Here is a 19,000-nt window from a genome sequence, read left to right on the forward strand (position 1 = left end):
CCCTATTTTAATGTGAATTTTGTCTATTTTCTCTTTGTTTGAATAGTTTAGCAAAACTTATCTATTACAGAATAGATAATACTCTGAGAAACAAAGTTTCTTTTGTTATTCACTCTTGGCAAAATGTAAGGTACTATGTGATGTGTTGGTTCAGGTGTTTTAAATAAGGAGACATCTAAAACTTTCTGGAGAGGGGTCCTCGAGGACCAGGGTTGCAGAACACTGATTTAACATCTCTGTCCTGACTTTAACACAAAAGTACAATATTGGTAAAAACAGAAATGTGCCATTTTTAATTGTAAAAAATATATTTATTTCCAAATTCATTAAATTAAACAGGCAACAAAGTGAGACAACATAACCCAATTCAAAATATGTTTAACATTGCTTTTTACTGCATACTGTTTGGCAGCACAGAACAGTTCAGTCTGCAGTAAACGGTGCACTAGTACAACTCAGAAAAGCTGCCATGCAGTGGGTTTGTGTGTACCTGTCTGTGGCGGTTCTGATCGGTTGAACAGGTCTCTCCATCCTCCATCCAAAAACGATGCACTGTAGCGGTTGTCAAGGGCACCCAGGTGCTTAGCAACAGGATGAGAACCTGAGCGACAGTTCAAAGAAATAACAGACACCGTCTCACAAATCTGATCTGAATTGTGGTCTACTGGTGGCCACTAGTTATCTGAAAATGTGGTATTGTGCAAAATCTGAGGCCACCACCAAATTTGTTGTTTAAGTTAGATTTAATGGCCATCCATATTTGTGTCTTTATTAAAGGGGTAATTCATCAGAAAATCTAAATTTTGTCAAGATTTACTCACCCTTATGTTGTTTCTTTTTAAACACAAAATAAGTATAAATAGATAAAACAAAAATGTAACAAATCATTTTCTAATTTTACAACCCATTGCAAAAATAATAAATATTTTTCCTGGCCAAACTATAAACGTTCGTAAAAAAATGTAATTTTAAAATGCACAAGTATGTATAGAATATAAAATTATAAGTATATATTTGCAATTGAACATATATTTAATTTTAATTTTAAACACGTTTGTAACATAACATTTTTTTCTATCAATGCAACGTGATTAAAAATGCTTTAAAATATATTTATTTTTTAAATGTATTTCAAAATATACAAAAAAGTCCAAAAAATATATTTCAAAACAAAATTTTAGTACATATATTTTTGGAAATGTATTGTATATTTTGAATATATATTTTTTGCCGTAAAGGCAGTACTATACATATCTGTGAAAACCTACACAACTAAAAGCAATCTTTGAAAAACCTTTGAAATAACTATTTTCTAAAACATATAATGCAACATTAAAATTGATTAATTTGTTAATTCTTGTGTTCCTCTCACCCAAAGGTATAACCAGGAAGCGAATGTGATTGAGCCAATCAGATGTCTTATTGGCCAACTGAGTGACGAAGAACTGCAGAACAGAGCCCAGATAGTTCTGACCCCCCACCACCGCCACCTTCACTGGCCGCGGCATAGAGGAGTTACAGTTGCAACTACAAAAAGAAAAAGAGGAAGACTGTAAATATCTTTTAGGATATTCACTAATCTTATCTTTGGCATGAAAATTATTGGACAAAGTTTGTCAGCCATATTCTTCACTTTATTGGCTTGCACCTGTTTTCAACAGGCCTTGAAAGGATTTTTTGCATTTTCTTTTGTGTGACTTACAATTTTTGTATCCGTGTAAGTAGAGCAGACAGAACTGCCTGGATCTCTGCACCAGAACACGTGCACACCACAGGATGCTTTTGAACCTGCAACTGATCTGCAACATACTAAACACAAATACACAATTACATTTTATGTAACTTTAATTTAAACATTTGAGTACAAACACAAATACATATAAATGGTTATATGGCTAATGCTACTTAAATGCATTGCAGAAATTTAGCCAACACACAATCACTTACCTGTCCTTGCCAATCGGTGCCATTGATCAGAATGAGACTTTCTGGAAGCGCTGCATCAGATAACAGAATCTGATTCAACTGATCGTACACAGCCTTCCTGAGGACCTACACAGCACACAACAAACACACACACACAAACACACTATGAGGGTTACTTTGGGATGAGTAAGCCAAACATTAATAATTCAAAATGACTGCAGAACAAGTGCATTAACATTCTTTATTTAAAGTACCTAAACAGAGACAGATAAAGTAAAAAGCTATATGTAATTATATATCTTTTAAATGTAATTACTGATTTTGTTTATGTAAAAATCATGTTTTATTTTTATAATAATTATAGGGTATCGATTCATGCCGACAACAGTATATAACTGCGTACTCAATCCGTCAATTCACCACAACATTGCTGGTTAGTTACAACAGTCTGTGCGCATGTTTTAACATTTCTATATAATAAAAATGACGGTCATGTAAAGTCTGTGATTGGCTGTAATGATGTCTGCCTGGAAAAAAAAGGCAACATTTAATTTTCTGTTGGTCTTAGTACACAATGTAACTACAGAAGAGTCAAGTTTTAAATAGGAAAAATATTGAAACCTTTTGGTTATTTTTTTAGTGCGATGCTAATGGTCTAATCAGATTCAATGCATTAAGTGGTACAGCCAGACCCAGAGATCGGCTGACTGGATGCCAAAACGGTAAAAATCAAATATTTTACTCTAGAAAAAGTGAAAAATATTTTGTGACCCTATAACATCTTATGCTATGCCATTTTGCTTTTTCATAAAACAAATCAAATAAAAAAAATCTATAGTCTACAGAGAATGAAAAACTGATTTTTTTTGCTATAGCTTGTGTATTATAATAGATGCCAGTGGCAGATATTTGCTAAAGGTTCACCATGAATTACTTGCAGACAATGCAGCAGCAGCCAGCCCCAGTGTAATCAAAGGTTTAATGCACCTTAACCACTGCTAATTGACAGAAAGCAAACGTCTGGTAACAATTTGTGGCAAATTTTGTAAGGGTCTTACCTGTGTGCTGTGGGCGAGCTCAGGTGATCTCTCACTGTCTGAGCTGTTTGTTCGTTCACTCAGCGGTTTAGAGAGCTGGCGGTCCTTCTGAGGAGTGCTGCGCTTCCGGGGTGTTTGTCCTCCCTCCAGCCTATACACACACACACACTCCATAACTACATGTACAAATGAAGGTGGAGAGCACTCTGCGAGTGCATTTGTAAACTACATACTACTACTAAATAATCTTTTCAGACTATTGTAAACAAACTTACAGAAAAATGTCATAGTTCTGACATAAACCCATTGGGAGATTCCAACAAAGGTAAAAAACTTTTATAATTAAAAGGATAGTTCAGCCCAAAATTAAAAATTGCTGTCACACTTAAGAAATCTCTGATGTAAGTGACTTTTCTCTTTAAAGGATTAGTCCATTTTCTTAAAAGAAAAATCCAGATAATTTACTCACCACCATGTCATCCAAAATGTTGATGTCTTTCTTTATTCAGTCGAGAAGAAATAATGTTTTTTGTGGAAAACATTGCAGGATTTTTCTAATTTTAATGGACTTTGATAGAGCCCAACATTTAATACTTAACTCAACACTTAATGGTTTTTTTCAACGGCATAAGGGTCTTCTCTAGCAAAACGATTGTCATTTTTGACAATAAAAATAACAAATATACACTTTTAAACCACAACTTCTCGTCATGTAGATCCGGTCGTGATGTGCCAGCTGACCCCACGCAATACGTCATGACGTCAAGAGGTCACAGAGGACGAACGCGAAACTCCGCCCCAGTGTTTACAAGCGTCTTGAAAGAGGACGGTTCCTACGTTGTTGTATGTCAACTGATACTTTGTCAACTGATGTCTTTGTGGCAGTTTATTGTTTAAAATGGTCCGCAAATGTGCGTTTTATATATGTAACACGTGACCTCCCTATGTCACTACGCATTTACGTTAGGTCGCGCTGGACCGGACCTACACGAAAAGTTGTGGTTTAAAAGTACATATTTTTTATTTTTCTTGTCAAAAATGACAATCGTATCGCTAGATAAGACCCTTATGCCTCGTTTGGGATCATTTATAGACCTTTGAAACTCCGTTGAAAAAAACTGTTAAGTGTTTAGTTAAGTATTAAATGTTGGTCCATTATGTTGGTCCATTAAAATGAGAAAAATCCTGCACTGTTTTCCTCAAAAAACATAATTTCTTCTGGACTGAACAAAGAAAGACATCAACAAGAAAATGGAATATTCCTTTAATAGAACAGTAAAGACTTCTGCTAATTAAAATGCTCCTTATCAATCATTGTGACAGGAAGCTCACACTCCAGCGCTCAAGACCATTTTCCTGATCCTATGGATTACAGGTTATAATATAAACACTTTATAAGTCCTTAGTACATTGTCAGGAGCCACATTAATATTTTCCCCCCTGTACAGTATCTGTTTTTTTTTACTCTCAAAGAGACGGCATCCGTGGTCTTGAATCACCAAGGACCACTGTTTCAGCTAAAAATGGTCTTCTTTACTGTTCTGCTGAATAAAAAAGTCCCCTTAAAGGCGGGGTGCATGATCTCTGAAAGTCAATGTTGACATTTGAAATCACCTAAACAAACACGCCCTTACTCCAATAGAATCTGGACCTTCTTTTGATAGACCGCCCCGCAAATACCCAACCCAGGCAACTATGTCGGTTAGTAGACATGCCCCTTACTGCTGATGAAGTGTGTTTTGGTCCATTTTCCAAAGTTGTTTTTTAGAAATCATGCACCCCGCCTTTAAGGAAGTCATGCCACTAGGTGTCCATGTTTGCTACACCTCCAGGCAGTTATTTCGGTCATGTACCATCTACGTGAATTGGGATATGTCTTAAAAAACAGAAGGTGGGACTTTGTCGCCATATTAACCATTACACTTTTCCCTATTCATAGTAATAATAGCAATGCTCAATTTAGTTACATCCAATATATTTGTTAATATAAGAAAGGCCAAATTAGATTACTACGATGACTATTTATAGACTACAGTGATGCTTGCTCATGACTAACTCGTGGCACTTCCATTGGAAACAATTGAAAACATAAGCCATAAACGCTTTGGTGTACATAAATAATAGTTAGGATTATTGTTAGCTGCCAGGGCATTGCTAAGTAGTTGGTAAGTTGTTGCTGGTAGTTTTAGTAGGGTGGCCTGGCTGGTTCCTTATTCGCCCAAGTCAAAAAAGCCTGTTTTATCCTCCGCAAGGTAAAAATTGTCAGGTGGCATATCTTAGGGTTTGCTCAAATCCCTAAAATTATGTACTGTACACAGCAAAATCAACAGTGTTAAATCAACACTGCTGGTGTATATATGGGTACCACCAGGTCTGGTGTTACTCATATATACACCAGCAGTGTTGATTAAACACTGCTGATTTTGCTGTGTAGGCATTGCAGTAATAGTGATGTCTGTAACAGTCATTTAATTAAAAAAATTGCAGTAAAAAAATCTGTGCATGCATGTGCTGGGTGTGCTCTGACCTGGGTGACGGCATGGACTGCACCTCATTCTTGCTGGTTTTTAAAGGTGTGCGAGGTTTCTCAGCCACGGACACTGTTATGCAGGGTCCGACATCAGTAAACAACTCCTGATCATTGAGCTCCTACATACACACACAAACGCGCACACGTTTTTGAATCCAAATGAGCATTAAAACAAAACAACCCCCATGCTCGTTTGCTTGGAATAGGATGTGAGATAAGCATTTTGTGTGAGTAGGAGAAATATGTAGGTCAGCGCCTCACCAGGGTGTCTGTCTCTGACAGTGGCTCCTCCAGGTTGCGGCTGCGGGAGTGTTTGAGTTTATCTGTAGTTGGCTGCTCACCCTGATGGTCACACACAAGAACTACACTCACTAAACACCTCAAACCCATAAAATCAACCAAACCATTTAAAATATGACATCTGATAATCTCAAAATGGCCTACTTATCAGTTTACTCATGAACTACTACAAAACAGTGAACAAACATATCAAAATAGACTTAGTATTTGGGGGGGCAGTCAAGGTGCAGTGGTTAGAGACTTGCTAGTAACTGTTTACTGATAAATATTCACTTAACTCACTGCTTCATTTCCACTTCAAAGCCTAATATACACACACACTCACAGGGCTGAAGGTGTCTCTGTTCAGGCTCCCTTTACTGTTCAAACTCCCGATTTCTGTCTGAGAGCTCGACTGAGACATTCCCTCGAAGAAAGGTCTATGAGAGAGAGGGAAATTAAGTCAAATAAATTGTTCAAATATTAATACATTAAAAGGAAAACCCCACCGTTTTCCAATATTTTACTATGTTCTTACCTCAACTTAGATGAAATAATACATACCTATCTTTTTTTAATGTGCACACTTCATCTTTGCACAGCGCGTTGTTAAAGTGTTAGCATCTAGCCTAGCCCCATTAATGGCTCCAAACAGGGATGAATTTAGAAGCCACCAAACACTTCTATGTTTTCCCTATTTAAAGACTGTTATATGAGTAGTTACATAAGTAAGTATGGTGGCACAAAATAAAACGTGGTGATTAAGAGCACTTTGTTTGCAGCATTTTGTAAAAAAAACACCACATTTTATTTTGTGCTACAATACTTACTCGTGTAAGTACTCCTGTAACAGTCTTTAAATAGGGAAAATATGGAAGTGTATGGTGGCTTCTAAGTTCTTCCCTGTTTGGATCCTAACGAATGAATGGGGCTAGGCTAAATGCAAACACATTCACTACACGCTGTGCAAAGATGAAGTGCACGCATTGAAAAAAAGAGGTATGTATTAATTTGTCTAAGTTGACGTAAGAAAATAAAAAATATTGAAAAACAGTGGTGTTGTCTTTTAAAGGAAATGTCAATTTTATAGCTACGTTGCAGGTATCACAACCTGTATCTGTCATGAATGATCAGACAGAACCCAGAAACAGGCTGGTGTGGACACATTATTATTCACAAAAACAGAAAACAAAACCCACGAGGGAGCAAAATGACATAAAAACTGAATAAACTTAACAGAGAACAGATAAAACTTGACTTTCAAACTAGACAAGACTTTGCATACGGGCTTGCTAGCAAGATGTGGGTAAACTTCACACAATAAACAGGCACAAAACAGCAAACACAATGGCATTAAATACAGAAGCAAATCAAGAGGGCACCAGTTGACAATGATGAAACAATAACAAAATGATTACCAAAGAAACAAAGGGGGGTGGGGTCAGGGGACAAGACAATGAAGCACACAGCCTAAACAAAGGCCATGTCCTACCACACAAAAATGGGCCTGTCATGTTCCTGCCTCAAAACTAAGAATAAATCAAGGACAAGAGGGCCGAATCATGACAGTATCACAACCTGTTTCATATGCACAATGGTTGCGCTTCAACTAATCTTGAAATTGTGCAAACTGAAATTGCGAACTGAAAATACGCCCAATGGAAGTACGTCTAATTTGCATGTGCGTGCAAAAGTCAAAAGGCCACTTTCACCAGCTTTGTTGTGTTATAGAAAAGTTTTACTGTCATCCATATTTATTTCTTACTCTTTTTTTAAGAAACAAACAAAAAATACAGGAAATATGTACACAAAATTAAGAACAACACAATTTTCAGGACTAAATGTCTTCTTCAGGCGTCAGTTAGTATTTAGTGAGAAGACTGATGTCCTGAAGTCATTCAATAAGAATTAGAAATTAGATTTTAATTTCATTTAGGTTCAAAAGACCCTGAAGCTGCCTGCTATTGCTCAAATTAAAGCGGAGTTTGCCATAAATACTGGACACTTTAAGCTTATACTTTTATACAGTTTTAAATGACACATTTCCTGTATTTTCTGGTTGTATTCTAATGAAGAGACTGAGTAATAATTATATACGATCACTATAGAACTGCAAGAACATCAAATCTAATGGAAGCATGGTGGCCTAATACTTTTGAACAGTACTGTATATTGGCAAAAGGTTTTTGCCATTGTATGAGGTGGTTTATCAGGCCCTTAAGGAATGGAAAAGTTACATTCTTTAAAGATGCAAAAATCACACATTAAAACCTCTCAGAAACACCTTATATTTGATATGGAATGATTTGTCGTAAGAGGAAAACATTACATTTTAGTCGCATATCATTTGTTAATGGAAACACAAAATTTTTTAAAGGACAAGTTCGGTGTTTTAGACTTAAAGCCCTGTTTTCAGATTGTTTATGGTGAAATAGAATGGTTTTGACTGAAATTTCGACATTTGCGGCTGCCCTGAGAATTTTCGCGTGTTTGTGTTTCAGCTCAGACCTCTACAATGGGTTTAATGGTGCACTGGAACAATCCTTCCTAAAATGCATTAAACTTTCGTTTACAAAGACGTGAAACTCGCCGAGTGGTCAGGGGTGTTCACTGGTATGCTCACACAAAAATCGCTCCAAAAGACGCATTCCAACAGGTTTTATTGTAGTTTTTACCAACTCCATTGACTTGTATTAGATGTCCTGTGAGGTACGGTATTACTCCGCGCCGGGAACTTTGTTTCTATTCTTGCAATTGGCAAAGGCGGATTAGCGCCACCACCTGGGCTGGAGTGTCTATTATTCAAGCTCTAAGCAGAATAATGTACGGGTGTGAGGCGTTTGGAAAAATAGGTCCACAAATTAACAACAAATGCTAAAACAGCTGTTGGAAAGCATCTTTGCAGCGATTTTTGTGTGAGCATATCAGTGAACACCCCTGACCAATCGGTGAGTTTCACGTCTTTGTAAACGAAAGTTTAATGCATTTTAGGAAGGATTGTTCCAGTGCACCATTAAACCCATTGTAGAGGTCTGAGCTGAAACACAAACACGCGAAAATTCTCAGGGCAGCCGCAAATGTCGAAATTTCAGTCAAAACCGTTCTATTTCACCATAAACAATCTGAAAACAGGGCTTTAAGTCTAAAATACCGAACTTGTCCTTTAAATAATATATTTATTTAGTTTTTGCACAAACTAGTTATGGAAACCAGGCTAGTGTGACATATTTGTGAGTGAGTAAAACATGCCATTTAAAAATTTGTTTAAGGGGCATTCATACGAGATTACAAAGACAAACCTTAATTAAAATCGGGCTATTAATTCCCAAACACAAAGGAAAGATTTAAAGGTAGGTATTGCATAATGTTATCACTTGCTCGGCCGTCCTCCTGAGGTTTCTGAGGAGGAGGGCGGCGAGTAAGGAAGCCCAGACAGGCATCAGGGAGATGGCTGATGCAGTCTCGTCCCTGTCTCCCCTTACTCAACCGGATTTTGATGACGCTCGGTGGGTATTGATTTGTAGTGTTAAGCCCACTGCCTTATCCTTGTTCTCCCTAAACAAAAGGAAGCTGTATTTTCAGTACCTAAACTAACTCTTTCTCTTCTCTCAACAGGTATTGTTTTGAAATAGGGAAACCTTATATCTTGTTATAATCACCTTTTGTACTATTGCCTTCATATGACACATCACTTTTATTGTTTCCTAATCTTTGAAAGTCGCTTTAGACAATGTATATGTAAAGTATTATTAATTAAGTAAATAAGTTAATATTTGATAAAATTTCTGGTTTTGAATCAATCACTTGGCAAAAACAGATTTAATTGTTTTAACCCATTTGCGCCTGATGCTGCATGAAGAAACATTACATCTACACCGGTTACTTTTATTTCATGTTTCTAAAGTGCTACAGAGGCTTAGATATTACGTTTTTGGTAGACATTGACAATTCTTAGTATTTTTTCTGAAAATAAGGGTATTTATCCAATAATAATAAAGGTTTTAGGCGTTTTAGGAGTAAATGGGTTAACACAGATATGGTCTAAAAGGAATGAAAGTAAGCTTTTCTTTTCCTCACAAAGGAAGAAGGGTCCTCTTCTTTTGTATCTCCTTAATTTTTTCACCCAGGAAAGTAATTTGTAATGGGTTGGAACGATATGAAAGTGAGTAAATTGTGACAGAATTTTAATTAATTCCATAATCCATTTCCAATAACTCATCCGCAAGAAAATAACACTGACAACCACATAATGAGTATCTGCAGTTTTGGCTTCGTGCCTCAATCAGCAGAGGACGCCAGCCAATAAAAAGACCCTCCCTTTGTTGTTAAGCGTTTTTTTTTTAAGAAACCTAGAGGTTATGTGACAAGGGCACACGACCCAGTCTCACCACCAGAGGGCGCCATAAGTGCAGATATCACCAGAGGATGTCAGCATGTATTCAGCGTGTGTACGTGTGCTGCATGTGTCACCTGAGTTTGGGTTTTGGAGTGCTGAGGATGCTGTCCGTCTCTTCCATTTCAGGGCCGCTGTCGCTTGGGTTGTACATTTCTAAACTGTCGTATAATTCGTCCAGATCCTCTTCCACTTCCTGGATCTGCTCGCGGGACACGTGCTCTAACCCGAACCCCACCTACACACACAAAGATACACACACACTTTATTCATTTGACTAGAGCACAGATAGATTTCGTATTTGGGTCATGCTTCAATTGGGGTGGCAAGTGGTGTCCTTCTACTTTATAAAATAAAATTTAAATAATAAAAAATACTAAAATGTTTCCATATTTTTATTCTGTAGGATATACACAATTTGTGCACAATTAATTTTTTTTAAAATACATATTTAATTGAGTTTGAGAAATTGCATTTGTATGTATGTCACCACCATACTTCAAAGAGGTATCATGGATTGTAATTGCAACAAAATAACATTTTTAACACAAATGAAGTGGTTGTTTTATCTACCATGTAGAATTTTATTAAATTGTAAAAAAATAAAAAAGGAAAAAAAATATATGAAAAAGTAGTGCAGGTGCTGGTTGGGGTGCATGGTGAGTGCATTCTTTCTTATTCTTTTTCATGTGTCACACTTTATTAGTGTCTGTGGTGGTACTGTCTGTGGTGGTACTGTCTTAATTACGTTCAAATATTGGTAACACTAGACATTTTAATTTTATTTTTTATCAATTTAACATGTTATTACGCTTCAATTTTAACGGATATAGCATATTAAACTAATTTTAAATGCATAACAATACATTTTATTAAACAAGCATTTTTACAATTTCTGCCTCTCTTTTGCCACCCAAACTGACCTATGCTAAGCCACGCCCCCTCCACTCACTCGGACAAATAATCAACATTCGGTGATAGGCGCTATGGCAGCTGTCACAGTAGGAGACATTTCACAGGAGGCAATTGATGATTTTTGGAGACAGAAAGACTATATATCATCTCGAAGTCACCAAAACGGAATTAAGCACTATGCATTGGAGGGTAATATTATTAATTTTATTGTTAAGAAGGTCGATGAAAAGCTTCAGCTCCAGGCAAAAATTTACAGGTCACAGTGTAAACGTGATAAACCGCATCTCGTTGCCATCATGATCAAATTAAATATGTACAGATCTAAGTTGCAGGACAAGCCTTTCTTTAACAAGAGTACCTCTCTGTTAGTTTGGTGCTACAGTATTTACATTAATCATTCAGCACAACATTGCAATTGCAAATAACATTTGTTATCTCGGTTATTTACAGATACGTTAATGAAGTTAAGTGACATGATGTACAACGCAGCTAGAAGCTAACGTTAACTTTCTCGAATGTTAAGCTAACGTTACGTTAGAGATGTTAAAGATAACGTTCAAATATGTTGTTGTTGACTTAGCTTAGAACAGATGTATACATCCTTGTTTAATTTATCCATGTTTAGTTGGTGTTGTGGTCTACTGCATAACTTAATCCAAAGTAGACACTAACGTTATCTTGGTTGAAATGTGGCTTGGGCAAGGGAAAAAATACACAACGTTGCCCAGCCTCTTGGGATACTAGTGTCGGAGTTACATGTACCGCATGCACACAGTTTGACAATTTTAAACTTAAAATGACAAGAAAAAACATATAAAAACGAATGAAAATTGACTAACTGCAATGCATTTCAATGGACGTGTAAGCAGAGAATGTCCGAGTGTATTGGGTTAGCTATGCGCACTGTGATTGGCTCATCGCGTATGGGGGAGTGGCTTAGCCATAGGTCAATTGAAGAATGACCCCTATATTCCTCAGATGTGAGAATTCCCTTTAATCATCTTGTTCAAGAAAAGTAAGAATATGAAGATTAAATGTGTGACAAAATCTTAAAAATTTATGCAGAGAAACGTTCACAGTCGTACACCACTGTAATTTCAAGCCATCGTATTAAAAAATGTTGAAAGGAATGAAATGTTACCTCATCTGACACTTTAAACCTCCTCAGCAGGGCCACAAACTTCTGCTTGATGTTAGGTTGCTGGTAAAAAAGAATGAAAAAAACATTAAAACAAGACTCTTATTTAAAGGCGAAGTGCACAATGTTTGAAAGCCAATGTTGACATTTGAAATCACCTAAACATACACACCCATACCCCAATAGAATCTGGACCTTCTTTTAAAAGACCTGCCCCACAAATACGCAACCCCGACAAGGATGCTGGTTAGTAGACACGCCCCTTACTGCTGATTGGCTACAAGCATGATTTGGTAATTGGCTACCTTTTCCAAAGCGTTTTTCAAACATTGTGCACTCTGCCTTTAAATACTATAAAAGTCTAAATTGGTTTGTTTTACATGTGGCCCTGGTCTTATTGTGCATGATTTGTTAAAGATCATGTCTAATCGATCCTCACAATATTAAAAAATCCTCAGTTTTGCTATCTATTACAAACAATCAATTCTACTTGGATAGGATGTAAAGTCAATTTAATGTTGACAATATGCCATATTAAGGAAACATATTTTTTACATTAATTTTTTTCTTTCCCACTCTAATTTTGGTTTTATTCTTATTTAGAATATTTCATATTAAGAATGTTTTTGTTAGTTTCCCATTTAATATTTCTTTAATATATACTAAAATGCACCAAGTAAAGAATATGATAAAGTTATGATCAAGTGTAACAGTGTGCATAAGTAAAAGAGAGCTCAGTCGAGCTCGGTATAGTCATTCATCATCATTAGTACAGCTACCAGAGAGCGAGAGTGTGTGTGTGTGTGTGTGTGTGTGTGTGTGTGTGTGTGTGTGTGTCTTACTCTTGTGATGGATGCGTTAGAAGTGAGTTTGCGTCTGGGTTTCTTCTTCCTAACTTCGTCCTCTTCATCATCTAGATACTGAGACGAACACAAACAGATTTAACACACTCATGCACACTCACATACTGCATTACCAAATGTTCAGACATCATGCTAATCATACATACACCCTGTTTATACATGGTATTCACCCTAATAATCTTTTAATCTAACAACAAATTTGACGTTTCAAACAGAATTCGTTCTTATTTCTATAATAACCGAACTTTAGATGAGCTTCACATTATCCATGTCAATGCACAATAATATCAGACATTACACAGATCTTGTGCATGTATATGAGCTCACTTTATATGACCAGCAGTTCTTTTTGTTTAAAGCTGCAAATAACAGGCTAATTTTTAAACCGTTGTTTATTGAATTTTTAATGAATTTTAGGCGTAAACAAGGTCTTCACTTACATGGTGAACGGGGTCATCACTGCCCTCTTGCTCAGACGAGTAGCTCTCCTCCTCTTCCTCCGAGTAGTTATCAATGTCTGGAGAACGATCTGACACAGAGAAAAGGCAGAATGTCAGTACATGATATTTAGACGTATTATTGTATGCAATTGTCGATTTTCTATGAATTTCATTTTTCTGTTTTTAATAACACAGCTTTGTTGCCTTCATATCTTATTGCAGGGATTTTCAAACTTTTTTTGTCAGCCAAACCCCCTTAACCTAAATTATTCACTTGAAGTACTCCCTGAAATTTTAAGAGCACTTATTTTCTAAATCACGATTTTACATTTCCTTTGGTGTGTTAATACGTGACGATATGTAAAGGTACGAAACCCAAAGTAAACAATGACGTGAGTTATCATCTCCAACTTAAATCTCTACAAATAGCACACAGATTGTATGGAACAGTTTACTTGATTTTTCGTCCATTTTAAAGATTTTATCAGTAATATTTTGCATTAGTTATTATTATCTGTTATTGGACCCTTATCTGTCCAATTTGCATGAGTTCTCCGTTTTCTGATACTGCAGTGTTATTTAATGGTCACATGATATGCAGATTGAAAAAATTTTGTTAGTAAATGCTTTATTTAGATTTGTAAAATTATTTATTGACATTTTATAATTTAAAGGTGGGGTGCATGATCTCTGAAAGCCAATGTTGATATTTAAAATCAACTAAACAAACACGCCCCTACCCCAATAGAATCTGAACCTTCTTTTGATAGACCCATCCCACACATACGCAACCCAGGCAACAATGTCGGTTAGTAGACACGCCCCTTACTGCTGATTGGCTACAAGTGTGTTTTGGTACTCGGCCCGAAAATCATGCACCCTGCCTTTAATTAGATTTTTTTTAGCAACTCACAAACACCCTGCAATTCTGATGATGACATAAAATGTGCAGCTGTGCCTTTTTCATTTTTAAGGTCTTTACACACCGGGACGTTTTTCGTGCGCGTTTAACGTCTCGTGACTCAAGAACGAGCGCCAATGTGAGTGCGCACACCCACGCGAAAAGCGCGAGGCGCAAATGCGTCATTTTCAGAAAAACGCGTGGGACACGTTTTTTTGGTTTGACGCGGCGCGTTAAAAGTTGGCCGACCAATGAGATTGGCGCTTTTGTTCACGTGCCTGGCGCTGCTGAAGTTCCAGTAAAACACGACTTGGTGGCGCTCAAGCACAAAATGGTCTTGCGGAGCACGTGGAACAGGTAAACACACAAGGAAGCATCGAGGCTGTGGAGGTTTATGAAGGTGTCAGAGTTCCTCACAACATCGACTGAATTTCGAAGGTAATGTGATATATATAAGAACATAACAATACATAGCTGTGTGGGCTATATGATTAGATTAGATTCAACTTTATTGTCATTACACAAGTACAAGGCAACAAAATGCAGTTTAACGTTAGGTCTAACCAGAAGTGCAAAAGCAGTATAAAAAGTGCAGGATATCAGTATTTGCATAGGTGCAGGATTATGTAATACGATGGAACAATTTACTGTGGGTGGTACTATGAACATAATATACAGAAATTTACAAATGGATATGTACATAATAAATTAAACTATACAGAACAGGAGTGAAATTAATATTTAGGTAGTGCATGAATGAATTTGGATTGTAACTTGTCAGTTAAGAGTGCAATGGCATAAGTTATTGTGCAGTGAATAGTTATTCTAATATTCAGTACATAGTACAGGGGTGCAAACGATGCAATTCAAGTAGTCCAGCAGTGCAAATGAACAGGGAGTATGAAATAGACAGTCCAGTAGTGTATTGAACGAACCAGTAGTGCAAATTTACATTATAACTGTACAAGTAATAAAAATGAATATTGGTGCATTACATTACGATATGTAATGCACTGACATTGAACAGTGATTAACTTCATACCATGCATGTTCCCTGTACACCGTGTGATATCACGTTTTGTTGTTTGCACCATAATACTTTGTGTGTAACTGGAACCTGTTGTACACAAACGTGGGCAATTACACTGCTTCATCTTCAAAGAAAAACATTTGGTTATTATATTCATTGCTTCTTCCTAACCCCAAAATAACTGGAAGAAATCTAAAATGCAAGCCAAACCAAAGGTTGGGTTTTAGGAGGTTAATTTGTCTTCTGTGTATAGGTAGCCTAGTTTGTTTAGTCAGATGAAATACCATGAATCTAAATTACATTTGTAATCAAATATTGACCTCATGGATATCGTGGCATGGCCCTCAGTGTGAAAGATTGATTCTGATGAAAACTACATTTATCTTTACAGTGTTCACAGCAATATTTCTGCTAAAAATGATGTGAGCAAAAGTGAGGAGGCCCCAGCAAGCAAGTCTTCAGGATCATCCAGCACCAGCCGTGACAAGGTCCAATCTAAACAAAAGAAAACAGTCCGAGACAAACCTCTGGAGAAGTACCTCTTATTAAAAGATGCTAAAAGGAAAACATTGAAAGCAGTGCACAGAAGAAAGAGGAGCACAGGAGGAGCGCTCTGCCAATTTTTGGTCACACCTATAGATGTTTATTATATACCATTTTATTTAGTTTTTTTTAATGTTTATACATTCAAGAAATACAGTTGAACATGTACATTTCATACATATGTTTATTTGCACTACAGTTCACTTAGACTTCTATCATTGTGACTTTTTTTGCTCTACAGCTCTGCCAGTTCTTGTTCACACAAATTAATGTTTATTATATACCATTTTACTTATGTATTTTAAGTGATTATACATTTAAGAAATTCATTTGAAATGTCTAATTTCTAAATGTTGATTTGCACTACCGTTCAGTTGCACTAAAGTCATTGTGACTTTTCTGGACCAACATTTCTGACTCCTGTTTTATTTGATTTTACTGTCATGTCTCTGATTGTTATTGCAAACTGCAGTTCGTTCCCAAAAATAAATGTTTGATTAAAAAACGAATTGAAAATAACGTGCCATTTTGACACTATGCATATATTTGTACATCAGTATTGTTGACCTCTTATTGTAATAACTACATACCTACTTCCTTAGCCAAATCACAAAATACAATACATTTGGGAGGAAATGAGAGAAAATTGTTAACAAGAGAAAGTGCTTGTAAAAGATTAGTTAAAAATACACACATCGGATCATCCATTACCTTATATTTTGTGAAAGAGCTTTAATTTTGATATAACGTGTTCTATCAAAATAGTTAATTTTATGTGGAGAGTGCTGATAATAGAATCGAATCAAATAGATTTGATTTAACAAATGTATTTAAGTTCACGGAGATATTGTTTGTACAAAGAATATATATATATATATATATATTATAAACACACCGTTTTCAAAATGGTAATTATAATGACTATAACACGAATGCACAGTTTGCTTTTATCTGAGAAGATCATGGTTCAAATGATCATACTGTCAAGTAGCTGATGGTGAGTTGAAGTAGTCTTTGTATAGTTGCTGCTACTAGTAATATCCATGTTTTGTTAAAGCAAGCATATGATTTGTTATTGACTAGCGTGTGGCTTTCTTCTTCTGTGTGACAAGTGAGTGTCAGAACAGAAGCATAAAGTTTCGCTGCGCCCCCTTGTGTACCGGCATATATGTGTTTGTATTAAGCGCCATCTAACGTCCAGGGGTGAATTTGCACCTCACTTGGCTCAGCGCCAGTAAAAATCGTCTGGGTGTGAAAGCAGAAAAACGTCACGTTAAACGCCGACGATAAACGCGCACGAAAAACGTCCCGGTGTGTCAAGACCTTTACTGTACTTTTCAACCGTGCTTTTCAAAAAAGTTGCAGAAATAACAGATTCAAACAATTCAATGTATATAAGATTCAATTCGGTTACATAATGAAATCCAATAGCTACACATTGTTAACTAACTGCCCTTTTTACCTGAGTGAAATGCACAGGTAAAATTGAATAATGTACTGTTGTTGCTGTACAAACACACTATATATGGGAGTATCCTGAAGCATTAAAAGCGCATAAAGGGTACTAGTAAAAATGTTCTGCAAATCTCCATCGAAATTGGACTGACCTGGTAACTTATATTGTTAACTACTAATAATCATGCTTTTTTTGCTTACAGAGGATGCCGTTCTTACCATTCATCTTGGCTTTTGGCCCCTCGTGGTCGATGGGCTGACTGGAGAGAGAATAAACTCTGATCTCGGCGACAGGGACTGACACATCCTTCAGCTGACTGTGCAAACCCAGAACCTGAGCGCCCTCGGTCGGGTGCTGCATCACCTACCGGAACAATCCATCAATCAATTAATGAAGGAATGACTGATTCAGGGCATTTTAATTGAAAGACATAGATATGAATGTTTACCTCTGCCATGTTGATGAGGCCGAGGGCGAGAGTCTTGTAGCCAAGGATTGTTCGGTTTTTGTATCTCTTCCTCCTCTGCAGCATAATCTGAAGTTTGTTGGCGTCTCGTTTCAGGAAGTGAGGATACTGAGAAGCAAAATTGACATCAGTGAGATTTTTGTAGCAAGGTGGATGCAAGGTAATCTATAATACGACCAATACTGAAAGTTATCAATTATCTGACTCAATCCTCAAGTACAATGCATTATCTCTTCCCTGTACTTCCTTTCACCCAAAATTTGCAATTCAAGTTCTAACTTTCCTCATAGCCTGAATAACAAAAAACTTTGAACTTGAAAGCCTGTTGAATGGTTGAGAATTAACACGTGGGGTTTGACTATACCAGGAGAAATAAAGAAAGTGTTTTAAATAAATGCAAATATAATTAACTTAGTAATAAAAAGCAGATTACAAATATTCCAGAAGGAAAACACTGAATTTAAAAGGGACTTTTTACAAGACTTGTTAAAGATGTAAAATAAATCTATGGTGTCCCCAGTGTACATGTGTGATGTTTTAGCTCAAAATACCCCACAGATAATTTATTATAGCATATACATCCACATATATGCTTAAATGCAACTTCAATGAGGCTCAGCAGAGCGCCGTCGGCTGACGCCACGGGTGTTTAGAAACTGTCATGTGAGACAGAGGTAGTGAAAATCTATTTGTGGTGGCCAATTTTTAATTTTGTGGCAGACTGAGAAATAAATAAATGTATGGGAATGTACAACAACGCTCTCACTTGTATGATGTCACAGTAGGCAGCGCAAATATAAAGACATGCCTAAAATCCCTCCCACTGTGAAGTGATACTAAACTTGAAGGAAAAGCTAACCACGCCAAAGTGAGGTGAGCTGATTCAAACTTAACCAAACCGTGAGGTACTATGCAATGGAAAAGCACCAAAGGGTAACTGGGTTGTTTTTTTTTTACATTTTCTAGGTTGATTGAAGCACTGGGGACACAATTATAGCACTTAGGGGGCATGCACACCAAAGCTTTTAAATGCAGCTGAAAACGCTAGGCATACGCCGAATACCATTTTCTTTTGCCGACTGC

General features: G+C 36.7%; 1 protein-coding gene across 1 annotated transcript in view; it reads right to left on the reverse strand.

Moving 5' to 3' along the window:
* Window positions 1-19,000, reverse strand: part of LOC135783629 (phosphofurin acidic cluster sorting protein 1-like) — a 78,486-nt gene that overhangs the window by 7,313 nt on the left and 52,173 nt on the right. The window contains exons 4-17 of the mRNA XM_065294381.1: window positions 17,900-18,025; window positions 17,670-17,814; window positions 13,522-13,610; window positions 13,061-13,138; window positions 12,222-12,281; window positions 10,243-10,403; window positions 6,119-6,212; window positions 5,755-5,835; window positions 5,491-5,612; window positions 2,985-3,114; window positions 1,948-2,052; window positions 1,703-1,809; window positions 1,373-1,527; window positions 491-601 (exon numbers count right to left, since the gene is read on the reverse strand). Of these exons, the coding sequence (XP_065150453.1) occupies window positions 491-601; window positions 1,373-1,527; window positions 1,703-1,809; window positions 1,948-2,052; window positions 2,985-3,114; window positions 5,491-5,612; window positions 5,755-5,835; window positions 6,119-6,212; window positions 10,243-10,403; window positions 12,222-12,281; window positions 13,061-13,138; window positions 13,522-13,610; window positions 17,670-17,814; window positions 17,900-18,025 (1,564 nt within the window). The remainder of the gene's footprint in view (window positions 1-490; window positions 602-1,372; window positions 1,528-1,702; window positions 1,810-1,947; window positions 2,053-2,984; window positions 3,115-5,490; window positions 5,613-5,754; window positions 5,836-6,118; window positions 6,213-10,242; window positions 10,404-12,221; window positions 12,282-13,060; window positions 13,139-13,521; window positions 13,611-17,669; window positions 17,815-17,899; window positions 18,026-19,000) is intronic.

The sequence above is a fragment of the Paramisgurnus dabryanus genome, chromosome 2, assembly GCF_030506205.2.
Source record: "Paramisgurnus dabryanus chromosome 2, PD_genome_1.1, whole genome shotgun sequence".
Taxonomy (NCBI): Eukaryota; Metazoa; Chordata; class Actinopteri; order Cypriniformes; family Cobitidae; genus Paramisgurnus; species Paramisgurnus dabryanus.